At 37.4% G+C, this 22,775-nt stretch overlaps 2 protein-coding genes across 2 annotated transcripts; both read right to left on the bottom strand.

Annotated features, from left to right (window-relative positions):
• Positions 1-730: 730 nt before the first annotated feature.
• Positions 731-1,714, bottom strand: LOC122913547 (olfactory receptor 56B1-like). Its single transcript, XM_044260237.1, has one exon. It carries the CDS (start codon positions 1,712-1,714, stop codon positions 731-733), a length of 984 nt encoding a protein of 327 aa, XP_044116172.1.
• An 8,613-nt stretch (positions 1,715-10,327) lies between these two features.
• Positions 10,328-11,293, bottom strand: LOC122913546 (olfactory receptor 52N4-like). The gene has a single exon (XM_044260236.1). The coding sequence runs from the start codon at positions 11,291-11,293 to the stop codon at positions 10,328-10,330; it is 966 nt and encodes a 321-aa protein (XP_044116171.1).
• Positions 11,294-22,775: the final 11,482 nt, after the last annotated feature.

The raw sequence follows: 22,775 nt of genomic DNA, 5'->3' as shown, positions 1-22,775 counted from the left end.
TCATCTTTCCCTATTCAATCCAGAGCTCCATCATAGGTTGATTTGGCTTTGCTTATCTGAAATATTTTCTATTCCTGCCTCTGCATGCACATTATTGGAAAGACACTTATTCAGGCAGATAGACATTGGTCCCAAGTTACAACTATCATAAACAATCATTATCTGTAACTCACATCCCACTCACTTATTTCCTTGGATGTGTGTATTACTATATACTTTTTATTTCAGATGGGAGATACAAATCATAAATTCTACTTTTTATTCCATTTGATTAGTTTGGTAGAAAGTCCTTCTTTTTCTCATATATATTCAGCTCTTGAGAATATTTTGGAACTACTGTGTTTGGGTTTTTTTTTGAAGATTTTATTTATTTGAGAGAGAGACAGAGATAGTGAGAGAGAACAAGAGCAGGGAGGAGAAGGAGAAGGAAGCTCCCGATGAGCAAGAAGCCCAATGCGGGGTTCAATCTGATCACCCTGTGATCATGACTGGAGCTGAAGGCAGATGCTTAACCAACAGAGCCACCCAAGTGCCCCGTGAATGTTTTTTTATTCATTTATTCATTTTACTCATTTATTCATTTTCATTCATTTATTCTTTTTCAGAATGTTTTATAATGTTGTTTTCAGGTGCTTTTACAAAGTGAAAAAGATATCCCAAAGGCATTTACTTTCCCCATCATATTTCAAGTTCTACTATCCATTTCAGAAGAAGTCAAGGTTCCTGTGTATCATGCAGAAGGTCTTTGGTGCCTTGTGTTCTTTTCTAGGCTCAAACAAAACACCTTTTGGAAGCTTTCCCTGAGTTCTTTAGTCCTAAGTGCATAAACTATAGGGTTGAGGGAAGGGGGGATGATGTTGTGCAGCACGTTGAGTAGAACTGGAATCAAAGGAGCTTTGGGTTCTGCCAGGTGAGTTACTGAAATCACAACAACAACTGTGTAGAAGAAGAGAATAAGGATCAGATGGGAGCTACAAGTGCTCAGAGCTTTGGATGCAGCTTCAGCCGAGTTCAGTCTAAGTACAGAGCGCAGAATCAAAGTGTATGACAATATTATGAGACCTAGGTCACTCCCCATTCCTAGCCATGCCAGAATCAACTGGCAGATGCTGTTTGGCCTCCTGTCATCACAAGCCAGGCTAGTGACCCCAAGGTTAGAGCACAGGCAATGCTCAATCTCATTCCTGGAGCAATAATTACGCTGGGCTGCAAGCACAGGCACCGGAATGACAAACAAGCCATTTCTAAGTACCATGAACACCGTAGCTTTTAAGATTAAGGCATTGGTGACAATTGATGGGTAGCGAAGAGGATGACAAATTGCTACATATCTGTCAAAAGCCATACAGAGGAAGATACCAGACTCCATGCCAACAAAGCAGTGAATGGCATAAATCTGAGCAAAGCACTCAGGGAGGCTGATGACCTTGGCATCAAACCAGAAGATGGCCAAGATCTTGGGCATGATGGTGGTGGCCAGGCCCATGTCCACCACAGACAGAATGCATAGAAAATAGTACATAGGCTGCTGAAGGGCAGGGTCTTGGCAAATGGTGATGAGGATGAGGATGTTAGCACCGATTGCAGAGAGGTAGAGTATTGCCAATGGAAAGGAGAGCCAGTGTTGCCAGCTATGAATGCCTGGGAATCCCATCAGGATGAACTCAGAGACCTGGAATTTGGAGCTATTAGAGCCTTTCAGAGATGCAGACATCTTTTCCTAAGAGAAAAAGTAAATGGTTTTCAAAGTTGCTTTCTTTGAGCAGAATTATCATCAAACATTATTTTTAAACTGTCTCCATAGTTTGGTGCTGTAACAAAATGCATTTTGTAGTCCATTCCCTATAGCCTTTAAAATAAATGACAAGGAGCAATTATCATTGTTGACTATTCAGGGAGGATTCAGCATGGATCTCAAATCCTTATTTGCATTGTCCTCCGTCAGTTCAATTTGAGATCATCACATATATGTGATTTTTGTCGTTGTTGTTTTTTAAACTTTCATCATCTCCTCAGAAATATTGTGGAATCAAGTGGATGATTGTCTTCTTTTTTATCACAATTGTGCTTCAAGTTTTTATTAACAACAAGGAGATTTTTTTTAATGTAGAATTATGGAAGATTGCATTTTATAGCTGCACCATTCCCAGTTGCTATAGATGTCCACTAATATTTTATATATCCTCCAAAAATGTTATATCATAGACTCTAATAATATACAAACATACATATGGTACATATTGGAAGAGGAATAACTTCTTTTACGTCCTACCTTCTATGGACTTTCGAGAAGATTTCAAAAGAATAGCATGGAAAGCGAAACGTTCAGGGCCAAATTTGTCAATTTCAGGAGTCACATGATAGAAAAAATCATAGAAAAATTTTTTTTGGTTTAGTCTTAGAGACTCTATAAAGGCATATAAATATATGATTTAGGCACAGGTAATAAGATGATTTTGATTTTAATTAATAAACAAGAATTACTTGTGCCTAATATTGAAGACACTGCCACTGTATGTTTTGATTCATGTTCAAAACTAGCCTCATCTTTTGTTAGACTCTTTTATTGTTTTTCATGTACTTTTTGTTCTGTTCAGGAGCCAATTAGCAAAACTGGGAACTAACAAACAAACCTTTCATATTGGTAAACAACTGTTTCCTTGTCCTGTTGCTTCCTCCCTTCTACTTCACTCAGGCAGCCCTTCCTTGAGCCCTGCTTCTGAAGCCTTACATGGTCATATTTATTTGCCTTTCTCTGTGATTCTTTCCTCTTGTCAGCAATCTGATTGTCCTAAAACTGGTATTCTGTTTCTTAAAATAATCCATACCCTCACACTTACTTTCAAATAAAGTTTAGATTCCTTTGTAGCACATGCAGCAGTTATGGATTTATTCCTTCTTTTAAAGTTTTATTTAAATTATAGTTAGTTAACATAACTGTAATTTTGGCTTCAGAAGTAGAATTTAGTGATTCATTATATATATATGTATACATATATATATATATGTATACATATATATATAACTCACACACACCCTGGATTTATTCTTGATATAATTACTTTTAAATATAGGAAAACGTATCCAAAAAAGATCAAAATACTCTCATGTTATCATCAACAAAAGATGATTCCTGTTCACAATTGGATAAATGTTTTTTCCAGAAATTTCTTGCTACCTCTATGTTTGAATAAACATGCACTGCTTAATCATGGAGCAAATCATTCTTCTTCAATGGTAATGTAATTTGATGAACACTAAAGTCATCTAAATGATTCATAGCAAATTGTGACAAAACAGACACAAAAATCTTGGAGATAAAGCTGTTTTGACTTTGGACTATTAGGTCAGAATTCTGAGGATTTCAGCTTCCTAGCTCCATCTTGAGAGCTTGGAAGTGTGTGACCCACTGGACTATATGAAACCTGGTACTTTTGCCAAATACTCATTTATAATTACACATCTTCCTATTAAAGACACAGCCTTGTATCTTTGATGTTTTCCCCTGACTGATATTAGTGCAAACCAATTAAGTCCCGGAAAGGAAACTGTGTTTTAAATATATATTTTTTTTAGCAGTTAGAGATTAGCAGGACATGGCTTGTGATCCTGCAATGGAAAACAGTTTATATATTCTCCCTGAAAATAACCTGGTAGCTGTTTTATAGATGAAATCACTTCTAGAGCACCATATAACCTTATAGTCTCTAATTTTAGCCCTTACCCCCTTGAAAAGCTTCTCTAAGCCTCTATTTCCTGCCAGGACAGGGGAAAGAGTCCATCCCTTATGCAGGATACAATTCATCACATTGATTAATCATCACATCTGGGATTAATCAATGTGATGAAGCCAAGGTTTCAGTATTTAAGTGGTTATGAGCAGAGACTCACAGTCTGAGGTCCTGGCAATGGCAGGGATTTCCTATCTGGAAAAAAAGACATAACACTGAAAAAAGAGCTTTACACATGAGCTGAGGATGTGTTCTCAGCTGACAGACGGCATAAAAATTATAAGCTCTGGAATTTATGGGGAGTAGTAAACAGCTCAGGGATCTAAGGATAACAGACTTCCCTGAGAGACATGAGGAGAGAACAGCCCATAGAGAGAGGAGAAATCCTAGGATATTAAATCCCAATAGGTTAGGGGAGGAGATTAATTCAGAGATGTTTCCTATCAATAATACCTGAAATCACATATAAACAGAAAAATACATTCATTTATGAAACAATAATGGTCCTATAAAAAGTGAGCAACTTTATTAGTGTTTGAATTGTTCTTGACTACAACATTTCAAGGGATTCTGAAATCTATGGTTATGATGTCATGCTTTAAAAAAAACTTAGAGGAGAAAGTATTTATTCACTATGTATGGTATTCTTCTGTGTTTACAAAATATGGTAGGCAGAGAATGATCTATAAACTGTCATGGTCCATGTTTACATGGAAACTGTGGTCTAATTTGGACAGGGGAATAAAACACTAAACAAAGAATCTAACATTTCTTTTAACTTCAACTTCTTTGAAGTGGGAGAAGTGCTTTAATTCAAAAGTACCCAGAGTTATGATAGCATAGTAAAGGGAATTAAGTTAGTCTTGATGTCAGAGAAGGATTTACAGAAAAAACACCAGTTTGTACTGAGGATACTTAGAGTAGGTCTTAACTAGGGTGTTTGTTTGATTGATGGGGATGAGAGGAAGGGGAAGGATTCCAAGAACTTTAAGATTCTGAAATGAGAGGATCATGTTAAATTCAAGGTAATATAGAAGGATAAATATGGCTGAAGCCCTAAACTGTGCTAGAAAATGAGATATGATGTGATATATAGCTGTTGAGCTAATAACAGAGGCCAGAGACTTATAAGCAAATTTATGCTAAAATCACAAGGGACCACTGAAGTTTTAAGGAGAATTAAGACCTTGCAGCAATGACAAGACCAGATTATATGTGGCAAGAATAAATATAAGTAGATCAGGTGAATAGCAGTAATCCAAAGGAGCAATGACTGGGTGTTGAACTAGGATGGGCAGTGGAGGTGAAGAAAAGCGAATAGATTTAGAAGCTATGGTAGAGGTAAAATTGATCATTTCTATGACCAAAGAATAATTCTTTTATTATTTTTAAATTTTTTTCTTTAATTTTTTTTCTTTCCCTTTGAGTAGAGTTTACAGAAAATGTTACACTAGTTTCAGGTATACAACATAGTGATTCAACAAGTCTATACATTATGCTATGCTCACGACAAGTGTAGCTGCTCTGTGTCACTGTACAATGCCACTACAATACCCTTGACTCTGTTCCTTAAGCTGTACCTTCTATCCCCATCACTTACTCATTCTGTAACTGGAGGCCTGTACCTCCCACTTCCCTTCATCTATTTCACCCAGTTGCCCACTCCCCTGCCCTCTGGCAACTATCAGTTTGTCCTTGTATTTATAGATCTGATTCTGTTTTTTATTTGTTTATTCATTTGTTTCATTTTTTAGATTCCACATATAAAACAAATCGTATGGTATATGTTTTTCTTTTTCTGATTTTTTTATTTCATGATACCCTCTAAGTCCATCCATGTTGTCACAAATGGCAAATCTCATTTTTCTTTATGGCTGAGTTATACTCCAGTGTGGGGTGTGTGTGTGTGTGTGTGTGTGTGTGTGTGACACCTTCTTCATTTCATTATTTATTTGTCTATAGATGCATACTGAGGTTGCTTCCCTATCTTGGCTATTATAAATAATGCTGCAGTAAACATAGTGGTGCATCATATCTTTTACAATTTGTGTTTTCACTTCCTTTGCATGAATACCCAATAGCATAATTATTAAATCATATGGTATTCTTATATTTTTAATTCTTCAAGGAACCCCCATACTGTTTGTAAGTGACTCTACCAATTTGCATTTCCATCAACAGTGCAGTGTTCCTTTCTGGAGATTTTAGATAACTAATTCATTTTCTTAATAGATCTATGACCACTGTAACTTTACATTCCTTCTTAGATTGCTTGCAGTGTTTTTAATAGGTGCCTATGTCATCGACGTTTTCAGATGTATGGGTAAATTTGCTCTTGACATCCTCTTCTTGTTCACTTTGGTAAATGTTTCATATTAGTCTAAGAAATAAAACTATATTTAAAGCTGGTGGATGTTGTTTACTGTGCATGTCAGTCAGTTGCTTATGTTCAGATAGTCTATACTATTTGTATTTTGCTAATTCTCTGCTCTTCAGTTGCTGAGAGGTTGTGTTAAAATATCCAACTATGATTTCATTGTGGATTTATCAATTTCCCCTTCTAATTCTATCCACATCTTTTGTGAGTATGTTTATGTGTGTATACTTCTATAATGATATTAACCATGTACAAAATTAGGTATTTTTTCCTGATGGATTGCCATTGTAATCATTATGAAATTTTACATTTTATTACTCCTAATATTTATTGTGTTAAAATCTACTTTGCTGTTTACACCCACACAAGCTTTTTCTTATAGTGTGTCTATATATATATACATATGTACATATGTATACATATATAGTATATAATATATAATATATAGATGTATATATATAAACACACATTTATATTCATGTATTTATATATAATGTATATGTTCATATGTACATAATATATATGTAATATCTTCTAAAATAATATAGTTTCTTTTTTTATTTTTTATTAATTTATTTGACAGATCACAAGTAGGTGGAGAGGCAGGCAGTAAAATAATATAGTTTCTAAGGGTATTTTATTTTTCATTTTTCTTTTGCTGAATTGCTTAGTCAACTTACATTAATGTGATTTTTGCCATGTTTTGCCATGTTTGCCATGTTTGTATTGTCTTTTTTGCCATGTCCCATCTGTTCTTTCCTTTGTTCCTCTTGCCATTTTTGACCAATAAAATAGGTGTTATTATTACCACTGTATTTTTCTTCAATGTTAGTTTTGTTATGCATTCCTATATTTCATTCTGAGCTTCCATCAGGTAATCATTATTCTATATTCTGAATAACATACTTACTTGAGTATTTCCTCTCAGCATTTGTTTATGTGAATAGGTATTTATTTTATCTCCTTTTTTTTTTACTATGTTATGTTAGTCACCATGCCATATTTCATTAGTTTTTGATGTAGTGTTCAGTGATTCCTTATTTGCATATAACATCCAGTGCTCATTGCAACACGTGCCCTCCTTTATATCCATCACTGGGCTAAACCATCTCCCCACTCTGCTCCCCTCTGAAACCCTCAGATTGTTTCCCAGAGTCCATAGTCCTGTGGTTTGTCTCCCCTTCTGATTTTCCTCCCTTCAGTTTTCCCTTCATTCATGAGACCAGGATTCTAAGTTGCAAGTGTTTTTTAAGCACTTCAAAAATATCATTTCATTGTCTTTTGGCTTCCATTGTTTGTATTGAAAAGTTGACCAGCAGTCTAAGGCTGCTTCATTAAATGTAGTGTGCAGAGATTATGACTCTGCAAACTCATGCCACAGTATATATTCTGAATAAAATATCCCCAGTTCCATAAAGGCCTGCATGTGTGTATATGTACATGTTAGTAAAGATGTTTATCATATATCTGTGGTGACAGAGAGTGAAAAAACTTAGATATTTACAATCAAGGAATGATTAAGAAAATAGTCTTGATTGCATGCTAGTAAAGTTTATAAAGTTCATAAAATAATCAAAAGCAAGAAATGAAACATGTATTTTTTAAAAAATAATTGAGTAAAAAGTAAGGAACATACTATTTTATTGCAATAAAATGGATATATGTTTCTAAAATAAGCATTTGTGAATGACTTCATAGTCAGATGTTTAAGAATATTTGACAAACATATGGAGAATGTCAATGGCCTGAAGATCAAAAGTGAAATAAGATGAAAACAAAAGGCAAAACAAGAAAGGACCTAGAAATGAGAGAATGTCATTAAGAAAAAGGTATCGTGAAGTTTTCTTCACTTTGAACTTGCACCTGAGCTTCCATGAGTCTATTGCTGAATTAATAAGCCTGGCAGTTATTAGCATATAATGGCATTTATGTCTATGTGTACTGGAATGCCTAGAGAATGAGTGCAAAAAGAGAGTTGATCCCAGGGATATGCTTGTATAAAGAAATTCAGAAGAAATGGGAAAGCAAATGGAACTATAAGGAACATTCAGTGAGAATGAAGAATGACTTAGAATGTGTGATGTGTTCCAGAATTCAAGAAAAAAGAGGGTTTCACTACCCAGCAATCTCACTACTGGGTATTTACCCTAAAAATACAAATGTAGTGATCTGAACTGATCTGAAGGGGCACATGCACCTGAATGTTTATAGCAGCAATGTCCACAATAGCCAAACTATGGAAAGAACCTAGATGTCCATCAACAGAAGAATGGATAAAGAAGATGTGGGGTGTGTATGTGTATATATATATATATACATATATATACACATATATATATACACATATACATATATATACATATACACACACACATATATACACACACACACACACACACACACATATATATACACACATACACACACATACATACATATACACAATGGAATACTACATATACACAATGGAATACTACACAGCCATCAAAAGAAACAAAATCTTGCCATTTGCAATGATGTGGATGGAACTAGAGGGTATTAAGCTGAGTGAAATAAGTTACTCAGAGAAAGGCAATTATCATATGATCTCTCTGATGTGAGGAATTTGAGAGGCAGGGCACAGAGTTGTAAGGGGGTAGGTAAGGAAAAAAATGAAACAATATGGGATCAGAAGGGAGACAAACCATAAGAGACTCTTAATCTTGTGAAACAAACTGAGGGTTGCTGTGGGGTAGGGGTGGGGTAGAGATAGGGTGGCTGTGTTATGGACATTGGGGAGGGTATGTGCTATGGTGAGTGCTGTGAAACTTGTAAGCCAGGTGATTCACAGACCTGTACATCTGGGACAAATAATGTATTATATGTTAATTTTAAAAAAACAAAGAAAGAAAAGAGAGGGTTTCTATACAAAGGGACTAATCCATTATATTCAATATTTTTGAGAGCTAGGCCAAGGTAGGCATAGAGAAGGACCATTGGCTTTAGTAATATGAAGTCATTTGTGAAAAGGACAAAAGCAATTTTGATGAAACAATGAAAGATATCCTGAAGAAAACAAGAAATGGGTAAGAATTATTTCAAGATGTATAAGTAGGGATAATGAATACTGGTAGCCTTTAAAGAAATTCTGTTATCAAGATACATAGAAATAAAATGTGAAAAGAGAATGATTTTGTGATGAACACTTATTTGTTTTATGCCTTTATAAAATAAAAAACACTTGAGGTTACATTTCAACAAAACAGAAATTAATTAGCATAAATTACCAACATCAGAGAAAAGTTATTCTTAGAAGTTGGTCAGGAAAAATCAACTTTGCAGTCTTCATTATGCTATCTGTGACAATGCTGTAAAAGCCATCATTATTTGTAGTTTCTTACTTCATGTTAATTTAGAAAGATATTATACAGAAAATACTCAAGCAATTCTTAGTTCAATTCTCAGTTCAAAAGAAGAAAAGTAACTATTGCTCTCCATAGCCCTGTACTTGTAGAAATACATTTACTGTATTTTGTAGTAGTCATTAATAACTGTCATTAATATATTTCATAAGTCTCATAACTGCTATTCATAGCTCCTTCCAAACTGCAAATTCTTTGAAAGCCACCTTGAAGACAAAAGGCAACCCACCAGTTGGGAAGGAAGCAATTGCCTAAATGTCTCATGCTAGGACAGACTTGGTCAGGTACAAGGTCACCAAGGTTCTCATAAGACCCCAGAGGCTTACACCTCACACACAGAAGACTTTCTAGTTTCATCTTTTAAAAATTTCTAAGAAAACAGGATTTTTGTGAATAATGAGAATATGTAATATATTTTTCCAGAGTTAAATACAGTTATCAATTTGGAAATTCCACTTACAGTAAAAAAAAAAAAAAAAGAATGATTTGGGTCATCTAACCCCAAATAATTAGCTTCACTTGATTCAATTTTCTAGATAATTATCCCAGCTTCTTATTAATATTTTTCTCTCTTGGAACCTAATATTATTGAGTCCTGGAGGTAAAGTTACACAGAAAACCTGGAGGTAAAAAACTCATATGGAGGGTGATGTGGCATGAAAAATTACGTTGGTATTCTGCGGAAAATTTAATGGGAATGAACTACTCATCATGCTTACCTGGAAAAAGCATATACCTATTCTTGGAAATTTTCCTGCCTAAACAGACAGAGAGAAGCATTCTTTCACTTCACATCCCAACCCAGGCAAAAATCCCTTTCATTTGCTCTGGGATTTGACATCCTTAGAACCTGAAGTGATCCTTATGACACAGTCTCGTATCTGCTTGGTTTTCACCCCATAGACAATAGGGTTCACAGTGGGAGGCAAGAGCAGATAAATATTGGCCACAATGATGTGGCAAGATGGAGGGATTGTGTGGCCCCCAAAGCGGTGGGAAAAGAAGGAGAAGAAAGCTGGACTGTAGGAAAAAACAATGGCACAGATGTGGGCAGTGCAGGTACTGAAGGCCTTCTGTCGAGCATCTGCTGAAGAGAGGCTGATCACTGCCCGGAGGATCATGGTGTAGGAGACTGTGATGCACAGGATGTCAAAGCCCCCAATCAGGAGGGCAACCGTCAGACCATAAATGACATTGACCTTGATATTCCCACAGGATAATTTGGCTACAGACATGTGGTCACAGTAGGTGTGGGGAATTATATTCCCTCTGCAGTAGGGCAGGTGCTTGGTGAGGACAGTGAAGGGAATGATGAGTAACACTCCTCTGAGAAAGGTAGAAAGCCCAGCCTTTGCAATAACAGAATTGGTGAGAAAAGTAGAGTAGTGCAAAGGGTAACAGATAGCCACATAGCGGTCCAGGGCCATAAGCATGAGCACCCCAGACTCCATCCCTGTGAAGGTATGGACAAAAAACATCTGGACCAGACATCCATCAAAGCTGATTTCCTTGAAATGGAACCAGAAGATGCAGAGAGCTTTAGGAATTGTACTAGAGCATATAAAAAGGTCAGTTAGGGAAAGCATAGCTAAAAAATAGTACATCGGCCTGTGCAGGGAGTCCTCATAGAGGATGAGGTAGAGGAGCCCACAATTCCCTACCACAGCCACAGCATACATGGAGCAGAATGGGAAGGAAATCCACATGTGCATGTCCTCCAGTCCTGGGATCCCATTAAGGATGAATGAGGCTGGAGTCAGGTCTGTTTGGTTTAGCATTAACATCATCAAGCTAGGATGATCATTAATCATCTTAGAGAATGTGTGGGTCCTCCTAGATAGAGATAAAAGAGAAAATGTCTTGGTCATAGTCACTGTCTTAATTTCTTTTGCCCTTTTTCTTCAAGGGTTTAGCATTAACATCATCAAGCTAGGATGATCATTAATCATCTTAGAGAATGTGTGGGTCCTCCTAGATAGAGATAAAAGAGAAAATGTCTTGGTCATAGTCACTGTCTTAATTTCTTTTCTTTTTTTTTTTATGTTGCTTTCTTTTTATTTTTGATTGCATCTTTATTGATAAAGATAAAGATTATGCTACATTTTGCTTTATTCCGTCCAGTATTTGAAAGAACACAAAGTTCTTTTTAGTCATTGTAGTGTAGGGTTTCTCAAATGAGTGTCTCTTTATCTCAAAGTTGGAAAAAGAAGTCTTAACTTACTCCCCCCAGTTTTTTACAAAAAATACTTATTTTGTACTTAGTTTAGTCAAGCACTTTGGCACTTAAGATGCCTCTTTCAAAGAATATGAAATTGCCATCTTTAAGTTTCTTTATCTAAAAAGTGAGAATTTAAAATTGGTACCACTCTTTTCACTTTAAGAACTACACATTCGTGTAAATATATCAGAAATGGGTGTGTGAAAATCTGTTTCCATTACTACCTTCTTGTACAGTTTCCCCATTCTTCTTAGCCTATGACTTTGCTTGCATCTAATTTTTTTTTCCAATTTATTTATTTTCAGAAAAACAGTATTCATTATTTTTTCACCACACCCAGTGCTCCATGCAAGCCATGCCCTCTATAATACCCACCACCTGGTACCCCAACTTCCCACCCCCCCGCCACTTCAAACCCCTCAGACTGTTTTTCAGAGTCCATAGTCTCTCATGGTTGACCTCCCCTTCCAATTTACCCAAATCCCCTACTCCTCTCTAACGCCCCTTGTCCTCCATGCTATTGGTTATGCTCCACAAATAAGTGAAACCATATGATAATTGATTCTCTCTGCTTGACTTATTTCACTCAGCATAATCTCTTCCAGTCCCGTCCATGTTGCTACAAAAGTTGGGTATTCATCCTTTCTGATGGAGGCATAATACTCCATAGTGTATATGCACCACATCTTCCTTATCCATTCATCCATTGAAGGGCATCTTGGTTCTTTCCATAGTTTGGCGACTGTGGCCATTGCTGCTATAAACATTGGGGTACAGATGGCCCTTCTTTTCACGACATCTGTATCTTTGGGGTAAATACCCAGGAGTGCAATTGCAGGGTCGTAGGGAAGCTCTATTTTTAATTTCTTGAGGAATCTCCACACTGTTCTCCAAAGAGGCTGCACCAACTTGCATTCCCACCAACAGTGTAAGAGGGTTCCCCTGTCTTAATTTCTTTTGCCCTTTTTCTTCAAGGTACATTTCAATGGCCAAAAAAAACACAATTTTTTCTGACTTCCAGGGAATTTGAGTATAAATATTGTTTAAACCAAATAGATTATTTTATATGTGTATTTTTATTCATTCATTTATCAATGTAGACAACAAATTCTTTTTAGTGCTTAATACTCACCTAGTTCTTTAATAGATAAATGGTGTCCATTTATAAAAGACAAAGTTGGTTATTATTTTTCTGAAGCTATTTTTATTAAACAATATTACTTAAATATTAATAACTATACACATATTCCAGAAAAACAAACATGAAAAACCATGGAACTTTAAATATATCATATCTTGAGAAAAAATATAGTAATGTGTTTTGCATGTGGGCTTTAGGAAGTTGAGGATAGGGCTAAAAATAGGAACCAATCATGACACACTTCATCAATCTCTGAATAGCAGGATTCTTCTAAGGAAATAATAGCCTGAGATAGGGACATCATGTTTCTCAGATAGCATACTGACAAGTACCTCTGTCAGAATATTTTAAAAATATTGAAATATCATTTAATTACTATTATTTGGAAAACACAAAAGGAACCTCTAAAAATAAAAATAATGTAAATGCATAAATCACTATAAAAATATTAAATAAAACGGTATCAATAAAACAGAGAAACCAAAGGATTCCTAAATAAATCAATAAAATGTTAAACTGACAAAAGGCAGATAAAATACACTGATTGGGCTATTAGGATAAATTATGTAAATGGCCCTATATAAGTAGAAATAAATCTGTTAATTTTATAAAAATGTATGTATGGTATAGAGGTCCATATCATAAAGAAAACGAAAGAACAAAGTTAAATAATATACAATCCTCAGAGAAAACACACATAAAATTTGGAGCAGACATATTAATTTCAGATGAAGTAGAAATTAAAGAAAAAAAAATTGGGCCAGAATTTTTTTTTTTTTGAGAAATTCTAGGTAAAAGTTATAGGATGACTTTAAAGTTGATTAAATTAAAGTCGATTGTTTTAACAATGATAATTCTGCTCTATCTTTGATAATATACTGATAACCTAAATCATGAGAAACACAGAAATCCTCTTATGTAACTTGTTAGTATACAGTAGGTATTTACATTAAGACTTTCCAAATTGACACTAAAATCTGATGAAAGCTCCCATTTTCAAATTATTGCCAATGATTTGATTTTAAGCTAACATATCTGACTTGTTATTAATCTTCAATTTAGACAAATCATCAAAATATGGTAGTCTGGATTATGTGGAGACTAGGACATCTAGTGAGATGCCTAAATTATAACCATTACCGCTATTTCTGCTTCTGTACCTTCGCTTGCTAGCCCATGAGGAGATGGAAAAATACCAGCAGACTTTCTATAGACACTCTGTAACCACACATCCCCCTCCCAGAATTGAACCTGACAGAATGGCTGCCCCCGGACCCCTCCCCCAGCTCTGGGCCAAGAGATAACAGCCATCTGATGCCAGAGAAACCAGAATTGGATGTAACAGAATGACTGCTCTCGGACCCCCCATCCAGCTCTGGGCCAAGAGATAACAACCATCTGGTGCCCCGCAGCTTGACAGGAAGACCCCGGTCAATCCTGAGGTGACACATACCCTAGCAGCGCCAACTTAGTTTGAAGAATGACCCTTTGTCTGAAGAGCCCTTTGCCTTAACCAATAATTCATTCCCAGCCTTTTCCAGCTTTGTAGCACGCCAGCCATATTATAGAGTTCCTTTTTGATTTTCCCATGGTATGTGGCAATTTGTTACAAGATACTATGATGTATGCTAAGTCCCTGCCTCCCCAAAAATAGTGTATAAAACGTGTTGTGATTCTGAGCTCGGGACCTCTTAGCGTCATCGGCAACGAGTGCACGGAGGTCCGGGTTCGAACTGGTAATAAACGACCCTTGCTGTTTGGCTTTGACTCTGGACTCTGGTGGTCGTCTTTGGGGGGTCTCAAAATTTGGGCACAACACTAGGTCCCCTGTAGGACCAAAACTGCAATCCTGAGTTCATCAGTGTTTTGTTATTTTTTAAGATTTTATTTTTTTATTTGACAGACAGAGAGATCACAAGTAGGCAGAGAGGCAGGCAGAGAGAGAGGGGGAAGCAGGCTTCCTGCTGGCAGAGAGCCCAATGTGGGGCTGGATCCCAGGACACTGAGATCATGACATGAGCCAAAGGCAGAAGTTTTAACCCACTGAGCCACCAAGTCACCCCTCTTCAGTGTTTTAAATACACTTAAAAATTGTTTGCAAATGAGTTTACAACATTACACACTCCAAAGAACTGTCACATATCATTTACAAAAATATAAATTTAAATATATAGCACAGATAAATATATTACAATTATAGGAATATAAACCTTAGAGGTCATGTTTTAAAAGAACTTCTAGCACTTCTGTACTATTATTCTCTCTTTAAAAAATATATATTTAGTCTGTTAACTTATAAACTGTTATGATCACCTGTCTCCCTCAGTTTGTAACTCCCTGTGTTCTAAATATTTACTCCCATTTGCAGCTTCATCTTTAATGTAAGCCAATGTTGACAGTTTGAACAATGCTTAATTCCAGGTCTTAATATTTCCCGTATAGTAACTACTATAAAATAATCTTCTGTATGCTCTTTTTTCATAAAGATTATATTAATCATTTAGGAATGGCTTTATTCTTACAATAATTTTTAGGTTCTGTAGAGATTCAATTCATTTGACAAATGCCCTGCTAGTGATAGAAGTTTAAATCAAAGTGACACAATATTAATCACAAATTTAATCTGTTCTTTAAAAAATTTTAAATTATTTCCCACAGTCTAATTCAATATATCTTTCTGGAGAAATTTAATGATATTCTGTTCCAGGAGTAGAGTTAGTGTTTCTGGATATTGCTATACCTCTCCCATCTTTCATAAAGTACAGCCTTATATACCACTCACTGTCAATCCTCATTTCCAAAATCTATTGGCAGTGATCTGTTCCCCATACCCACACCCCACCTTGTGAGCTGGTTTCAGCCTGTGGATAACCAGTGTTGTGGTTGGACTGGTCCTTGTGATTCTTGTGATGACTTGCAAGCTGCCTTCAGCAGAAACCATCAGAAAACTTTGAAAGAGAAAAAAGTTTATTACTTATGAGTCCTGGAAATCATATGGCAAATGGGACCACACAGAGAAGTGAAGACAGGGGAGTATGTGGGGGCCTGCGGTTCTGCTTTTATTGAGCTTGAGGGTGGAGCCTAGGATATCTCAGGATCACTCTTTATATAAATGAATTTAAAATGTAAGATTGGGAATTTAAAGCACAGCAAGAAAAAGAAACCAAATGGTCAATTATCAGAATCACCAGAGATCTGTAAAACAAAGGAAGTGTGGGTATTATCTAGTTAGCTCTGTGGCTGGTAATGTGTTGTTTATCTAAGAGCATCTTTGAAACAGGTGCCTGTCTGAAATGGATACCTTGGCAATCAAAACATAAATCAGGCCCTTGCATTACAAAGATCAACTGTCAGGAATCATACTACCTCCTTCCACTAAACCATTCTGAATTCTTATGACATGACAATAGGTTCCTCCTGGTAAGTAAAGCCACATCATATGTATTGACATAAAATATATTTTGGTGTAAGGAAGGATCTCCAGAGTTTAACTCAAGTAAAATCAGACACTTAAAGAAAAAAAGGGAAGGCAGGTAGGCAGCAAGAGAAATTTGAATATGGACTCTCATGACCTAGGATTGTTCTTATGTATTTCCCATTACTCCCTAACATAGGATTGGTCCATTCTTGGTTGCCATCACTCCCAATGCACATATTCCTATTCAGTTCTTTATATAGATATAAAGATTATGAACGTTATGAACATTATGAACATCTAAATGTATTTTTTATGCCAAAAGTGGGGAATAAATATTTCCAACAGCCCCTGCATCATTGTCTTACATCACTTTCTGACTTAAGCCTAGGTAAATAGAATAAAACATTTACCTTTGTGGGGTGGAAAAAAGCAGTTAGTACCAACCTTAAATCCTTCTTCCTCTTTACCTCTATGTCTAAAATAGAAATTATCTTGTCACTGAACCCTATATTGTTCTAGTTAAATACCTTAGTTTTGGGAAGTAAAAACAAGGAGATAAAATATATCTGGTCCAATTTTCCAGGAATTTGGTTGTCTGAACATCACAGTCTCTGGGCAAGTTCTTAACTTCTTGATATGAAGACTGTTGACTTGAGCCTGATAGGAAATGTTATATACCCCAAAATATCCCGAGGGAACATTTCAGAGCTTCAGAGATATAAGCTGGTATTGAAATCAAGCTATCCTCCAGGGTCCCAAATGGTGATTGACAAATACCTAAATATGTATTTGTATATATATATGAATTTATATGTGCATATATATGTATGCATATTATATATATGTATATAGATAGATAGATATGTGAATATATGTGTGTGTGTGCATGAAGATAGATATCTGGATATAGATCAGAAATGAGATATTTTAATAGAACCTAATGATTTCATTACCTCAGAAGTTTGGCTCCTTTCTCTATGAAGTTTTGCAAAAACCCCAAGGGAACCAAGTTGGATATTATGTGAATTATGTGAGTGATTTACTCACATTTTCATTAAAGTACTCTTATAAAATTACCTTTTAAGATATATTTGTTTGTCTCTCCATTGAAGTAACATTTACCAGTATATATTTTTAAATTTATTAACATGGATATATACCCAGGTATTGCTTTAATAAAAATGGAGTATTATATTATTACACATATATAGTTGTTTTTAAAATTAAGAATGGATACTAGTGGGGGGAGACAAGATGGCGGGGAAGTAGGAGGAGGCGCCTTTTCAACTTGTACCCCAAAGTGAGCTGATTACCTACCAAAGAACTCCAATCACCCATGAAATCAGCCTGAGACAAGAATTATACACGTCTGGATCTCTACAGGGGGAGAAGATGCCAGTGGGCAGGTAAAGTGGAGTGGGAACGGCGACTGATATCGGAAGATAAACAAAAGGGGGAGGGATCCACCAGAGGTGACCAGTTGGAAAGTAATACCCCTAATACAAGTGAGAGTGCCCTGCGTCTGGGGACCAGCATTAACTTGGAGACTGGTTGAAAGCACTCCAAAAGAGCAAAGGATCGCGGGGGGAAATTGTGGAAATCGGGACGGCTAGGGACAGGGGCTTAAGTCCCCGGTCCCAGGACAGCCTCCCCTGGCGCTGAGGCAGAGCGAGTTCAGCAGAGAAACCAGCTCTTGGTCCCTAAGCGAACAGCACGCCCGAGAACGCGTGGGGTCCGTTTACTGTGAGGGGATGGGAGCCACGCCTGGCAGCAGAACGTGAGAGCACTACTATAGAGCCTGAGATACTCCCCTGAGAGACATATAAAGGCCCAGCAGGTGCCCTTTGATACGTGCAATTGTTTCAGAGCCTGCACCAAAATCTCCCCCCAGAGAGGTGCACGAAAGCCCAGCCTGGTGGTCTCGGACCTGCACCCCATTCTCAGAGCCTGAGACCCACGCGTGAACCTCAGCCTTCCCTGAAATTGGTGCGCACAAGCCGGGCGCTCTTAGACCCAGAAAGACCAGGCACTCCCAACCCCAGGCCAGCGGGACAATCTCAGTGTGCGATTGCTGCTTGGAACCTCTCTGGTGGTCTAGAGCTGCCCAGATAGCTGCCACTGCCTTGGTTTTGGGTACAAGCAAAAGATCCTGCGCCCCCAGGGACTGCAACTTGAAACCTGCTCTGCCAGCGGCCAAGGGGTAACTTATTTAGGCTGCGCAGCCAAAATGAGGCCTCTCTCTGAGAGGGAGATCAGGGTGCGGTTTGTTTTCCTCTAAAACTACAAAAACCATGAAAAGCGGTCAAAGTGAGAAAAAAAAAAACGTAAGTGAGAGAAAACAAACATAAAAACCGCCAGAGAACAAAAGCCTGAAAAAGAAAAAAAAACAGCAACAGTTTCCTCAGAGCCCACCCCCTTGAGGAGGGAGGGAGGTCTTAAGTCAGGGAACATCATTGACTGAAAACCCATGTGGCAGGCCCCTCCCCCAGAAAACAAACCAAGAAAGAAAAAAAAAAAAAAAGAGTAAAAAAAAAAAAAGGACTACAAGAGAACAACCACTACTTCATAGGAAAACTTTTATTTTTCATTCATTCCCACTATTCTGGTTCATCTTTTTATATATATATATAAGTTTTTTAACCTAATAACTATCACAGCGAGCTGTACAGTACATCAAATTCCGTAATAACCTTCTAACCTGAACTTTTTGATACCTACACCTATGTTTTTCTTTTCCATTTCTATTTTTTGAATTCCTTCTTTTTTAAAATTTTAGTTTAGTTTAGTCTAGTTTATTCCTTTTTCTTTTTATCTTCTAATATTCATATAGAGTTAAACTTCAAAGTAATCCCCTTTCCCCAATCAATACTACCCCTATAGGTAAACTAATTTTTAATCTCCCTTTATCTTAGGAAAGTTGAGTCCCTTAACAAAGATATCAAGATACATCCAGGAAGAATCAAAACAACCTTCCTCGCCCACAATGAGAATTTATAACAACTCTCCCATCTTTTTCTTCCACAAATGTTTCTGTGTTTTTGTGTTTGTCCTGATAGTATATAAATCTTACACTTGGGGTTCTTTTTGACGAGGTTCTTCCTTTATTTGCATATATATATTTTCTTCTCTTGTCATATACTTATATCAGTCTTTTTGTTTGTCTGTTTTTGTTTGTCTACTTCATAAATCTTACATTGGGGCCCATTTGGGCTAAACCTTCTCTTTCATCTTCTCTTTCTTTCCTGTCTCTCTCTCTCTCTCTCTTTTTTTATTTTTTATTTTTTTATTTTCCTTTTCTTTTGTCTCTCGTTTGGGTGGGGAATCCTGATTGCTCAGAAGTCTTCCAGGGTGCACCCTGACTGCACCATGGTTAATACATCCAGCTACATCTGTTCAGTCATCTCCCACCAAAATGACTAGGAGGAGGAATGCCCAACAGAAGAAAAATACAGAGGATGGACCTTCTGCAAGAGAGCTAACGGATATCAACATAGACAATATGTCGGAAAGAGAATTCAGGCTAACAATTATCCAGGCAATAGCTAGGTTGGAGAAAGCCATGGATGACCAAACAGAAGTGATTAGGGCCAAGCTGAGAGCGACCAGACAGGATGTTCACAATGTTAGGGCAGAGCTTAAAGCTAACAGGGAGGAGGTTCACGATGCTCTCAATGAGTTCCAATCTAATCTAAACTCTCTCAAAGCTAGGGTAACTGAGACAGAAGATAGAGAGGAAGGATCAGGAGGAAGCCTGGAACAAACAGCTTGGAAACCACGAAACAGAATCAGGGAAATAAATGATGCCACGAAGCGTTCCAAAATCAGAATTGTTGGAATCCCTGAAGAGGAGGAAAAAGAAAGAAGTCTAGAAGATATAGTGGAACAAGTTCTTCATGAAAATTTTCCCAATCTCACGAATGGAACCAGTGTTCATGTACTAGAGGCTGAACAGTCTCCACCCAAGATTATACATTCCAAAAAAAATCATGACACCTGATAGTCAAATTGAGGAATTATAATTGTAGGTATAATCTCTTGAAAGCTGCTAGGGCAAAGAGGCTCCTTACTTACAGAGGAAAGCCCATCAGAATAACATCAGACCTGTCTACAGAGACCTGGCAAGCCAGAAAAGGCTGGCAAGATATATTCAGGGCAGTAAATGAGAAGAACATGCAGCCAAGAATACTTTATCCAGGAAGACTGACATTCAAAATGGATGGAGAGATAAAGAGTTTCCAAGACCGGCAAGGTTTAAAAGACTATGCAACCACCAAGCCGACACTGCAGGAAATATTAAGGGGGGTTCTATAAAAGAGGAAAAATCCCAAGAATAGCATTGAACAGAAATATAGAGACAATCTACAGAAAGAAAGACTTCAAAGGTAACTCGATGTCAATAAAAACATATCAATCAATAATCACTCTCAATGTGAATGGTCTAAATGCACCCATAAAATGGCACAGGGTTGCAGATTGGATAAAACGACAGGACCCATCCATATGTTGTCTACAAGAGACCCATTTTGAACCTAAAGATACACCCAGACTGAAAGTGAAGGGATGGAGAAGTATTTTTCATGCCAATGGGCCTCAAAAGAAGGCTGGGGTAGTGATTCTCATATCAGATAAATTAGATTTTAAACTAAAGACTGTAGTCAGAGATACAGAAGGATATTACATAATCCTTAAAGGGATTATCCACCAAGATGATCTAACAATAGTAAATATCTATACCCCAATATGGCATCAGCCAATTACATAAAAAACTGTTAATCAAGATAAAGAGTCATATTGATATGAATACACTAATCGTTGGAGATCTTAACATGCCTCTCTCAGAAATAGACAGATCATCGAAGCGGAAAATCAATAAAGAAACAAGAGCATTGAATGACACATTGGAACAAATGGACCTCATAGATATATACAGAACATTCCACCCTAAAACAACAGAATACTCATTCTTCTCAAGTGCACATGGAACCTTCTCAAGAATAGATCACATACTGGGTTACAAATCAGTAATCAACCGATACCAAAAGACTGAGATTATTCCCTGTATATTCTCATATCACAATGCTTTGAAACTGGAGCTTAATCACAAGGAAAAGTTCAGAAGGAACTCAAACACCTTGAAGCCAAAGGCCCCCCTTGCTTAAGAATACTTGGATCAACCAGGAGATAAATTAAGAACTGAAACAATTCATGGAAACCAATGAGAATGAAACACTTTGGTCCAAAACCTATGGGATACAGCAAAGGCTGTCCTAAGGGGGAAATACATAGCCATCCAAGCCTCCCTCAAAAAATTTGAAAAATCCAGGGAGGAGTCAAGATGGCGGAGAAGTAGCAGGCTGAGACTACTTCAGCTAGCAGGAGATCAGCTAGAGAGCTTATCTAAAGATTGCAAACACCTGCAAATCCATCGGCAGATCGAAGAGAAGAAGAACAGCAATTCTAGAAACAGAAAAACAACCACTTTCTGAAAGGTAGGACTGGCGGAGAAGTGAATCCAAACCGACAGGAAGATAGACCCCGGGGGGAGGGGCCGGCTCCCGGCAAGCGGCGGAGCAACGGAGCACAAAATCAGGACTTTTAAAAGTCTGTTCCGCTGAGGGAAATCGCTCCAGAGGCTAAACTGGGGTGAAGCCCACATGGGGTCGGCGTGGCCTCAGGTCTCGCAGGGTCACAGAAGGATCAGGGGTGTCTAAGTACTGCAGAGCTTGCAGATATTGGAACGGGAAAGCCAGCTACAGAGACAGAGCCCACAGTAAGCTCACAGCTCGGTGTTGCCTTGAACCGGTCGCAGGCTCGGTGGCTCCGACCATGGCTGGAGGTCAGGCAGACGGGAGTTACTGGGCGCTTGTTCTCTAAGGGCGCACTGAGGAGTGGGGCCCCGGGCTCTCGGCTCCTCCGGGCTAGAGACAAGGAGGCCGCCATTTGTATTCCCGTCCTCCGGAACTCTACGGAAAGCGCTCAGGGAACAAAAGCTCCTGAAAGCAAAGCCGAGAGGATCACTCAGCCAGACCCCTGGTAAGGGCGGTGCAATTCCGCCTGGGGCAAAGACACTTGAGAATCACTACAACAGGCCCCTCCCCCAGAAGATCAACAAGTAATCCAGCCAAGACCAAGTTCACCTACCAAGGAGTGCGGTTTCAATACCAAGGAGAGCACCAGAATTCCAGAGGAACAGAAAACAAAGCACGGAACTCATGGCTTTCTCCCTGTGATTTTTTAGTCTTGCAGTAAATTTAATTTTTTTCTTTTTCATTTTTTTTTCTTCTTCTGCTAAAATTTCTTTTAACTTTTACCCTTTTCTTTTTTAATGTTTTTTAACTAGTTTATCTAATATATATATATTTTTCTTTTTTATACTTTTTTTATTCGTTTTCTTTTTTTTAATTCTTTTTTTTCTTTTTTTTCTTTCTTTATTTTTGAATCTCTTTTTATCCCCAAATCGGAAGAGATCCCAATCTCTTCAATCTCTTT

This window comes from Neovison vison, chromosome 7, assembly GCF_020171115.1.
Source record: "Neovison vison isolate M4711 chromosome 7, ASM_NN_V1, whole genome shotgun sequence".
Taxonomy (NCBI): Eukaryota; Metazoa; Chordata; class Mammalia; order Carnivora; family Mustelidae; genus Neogale; species Neogale vison.
This window is presented reverse-complemented; position numbering and strand designations above follow the sequence as displayed.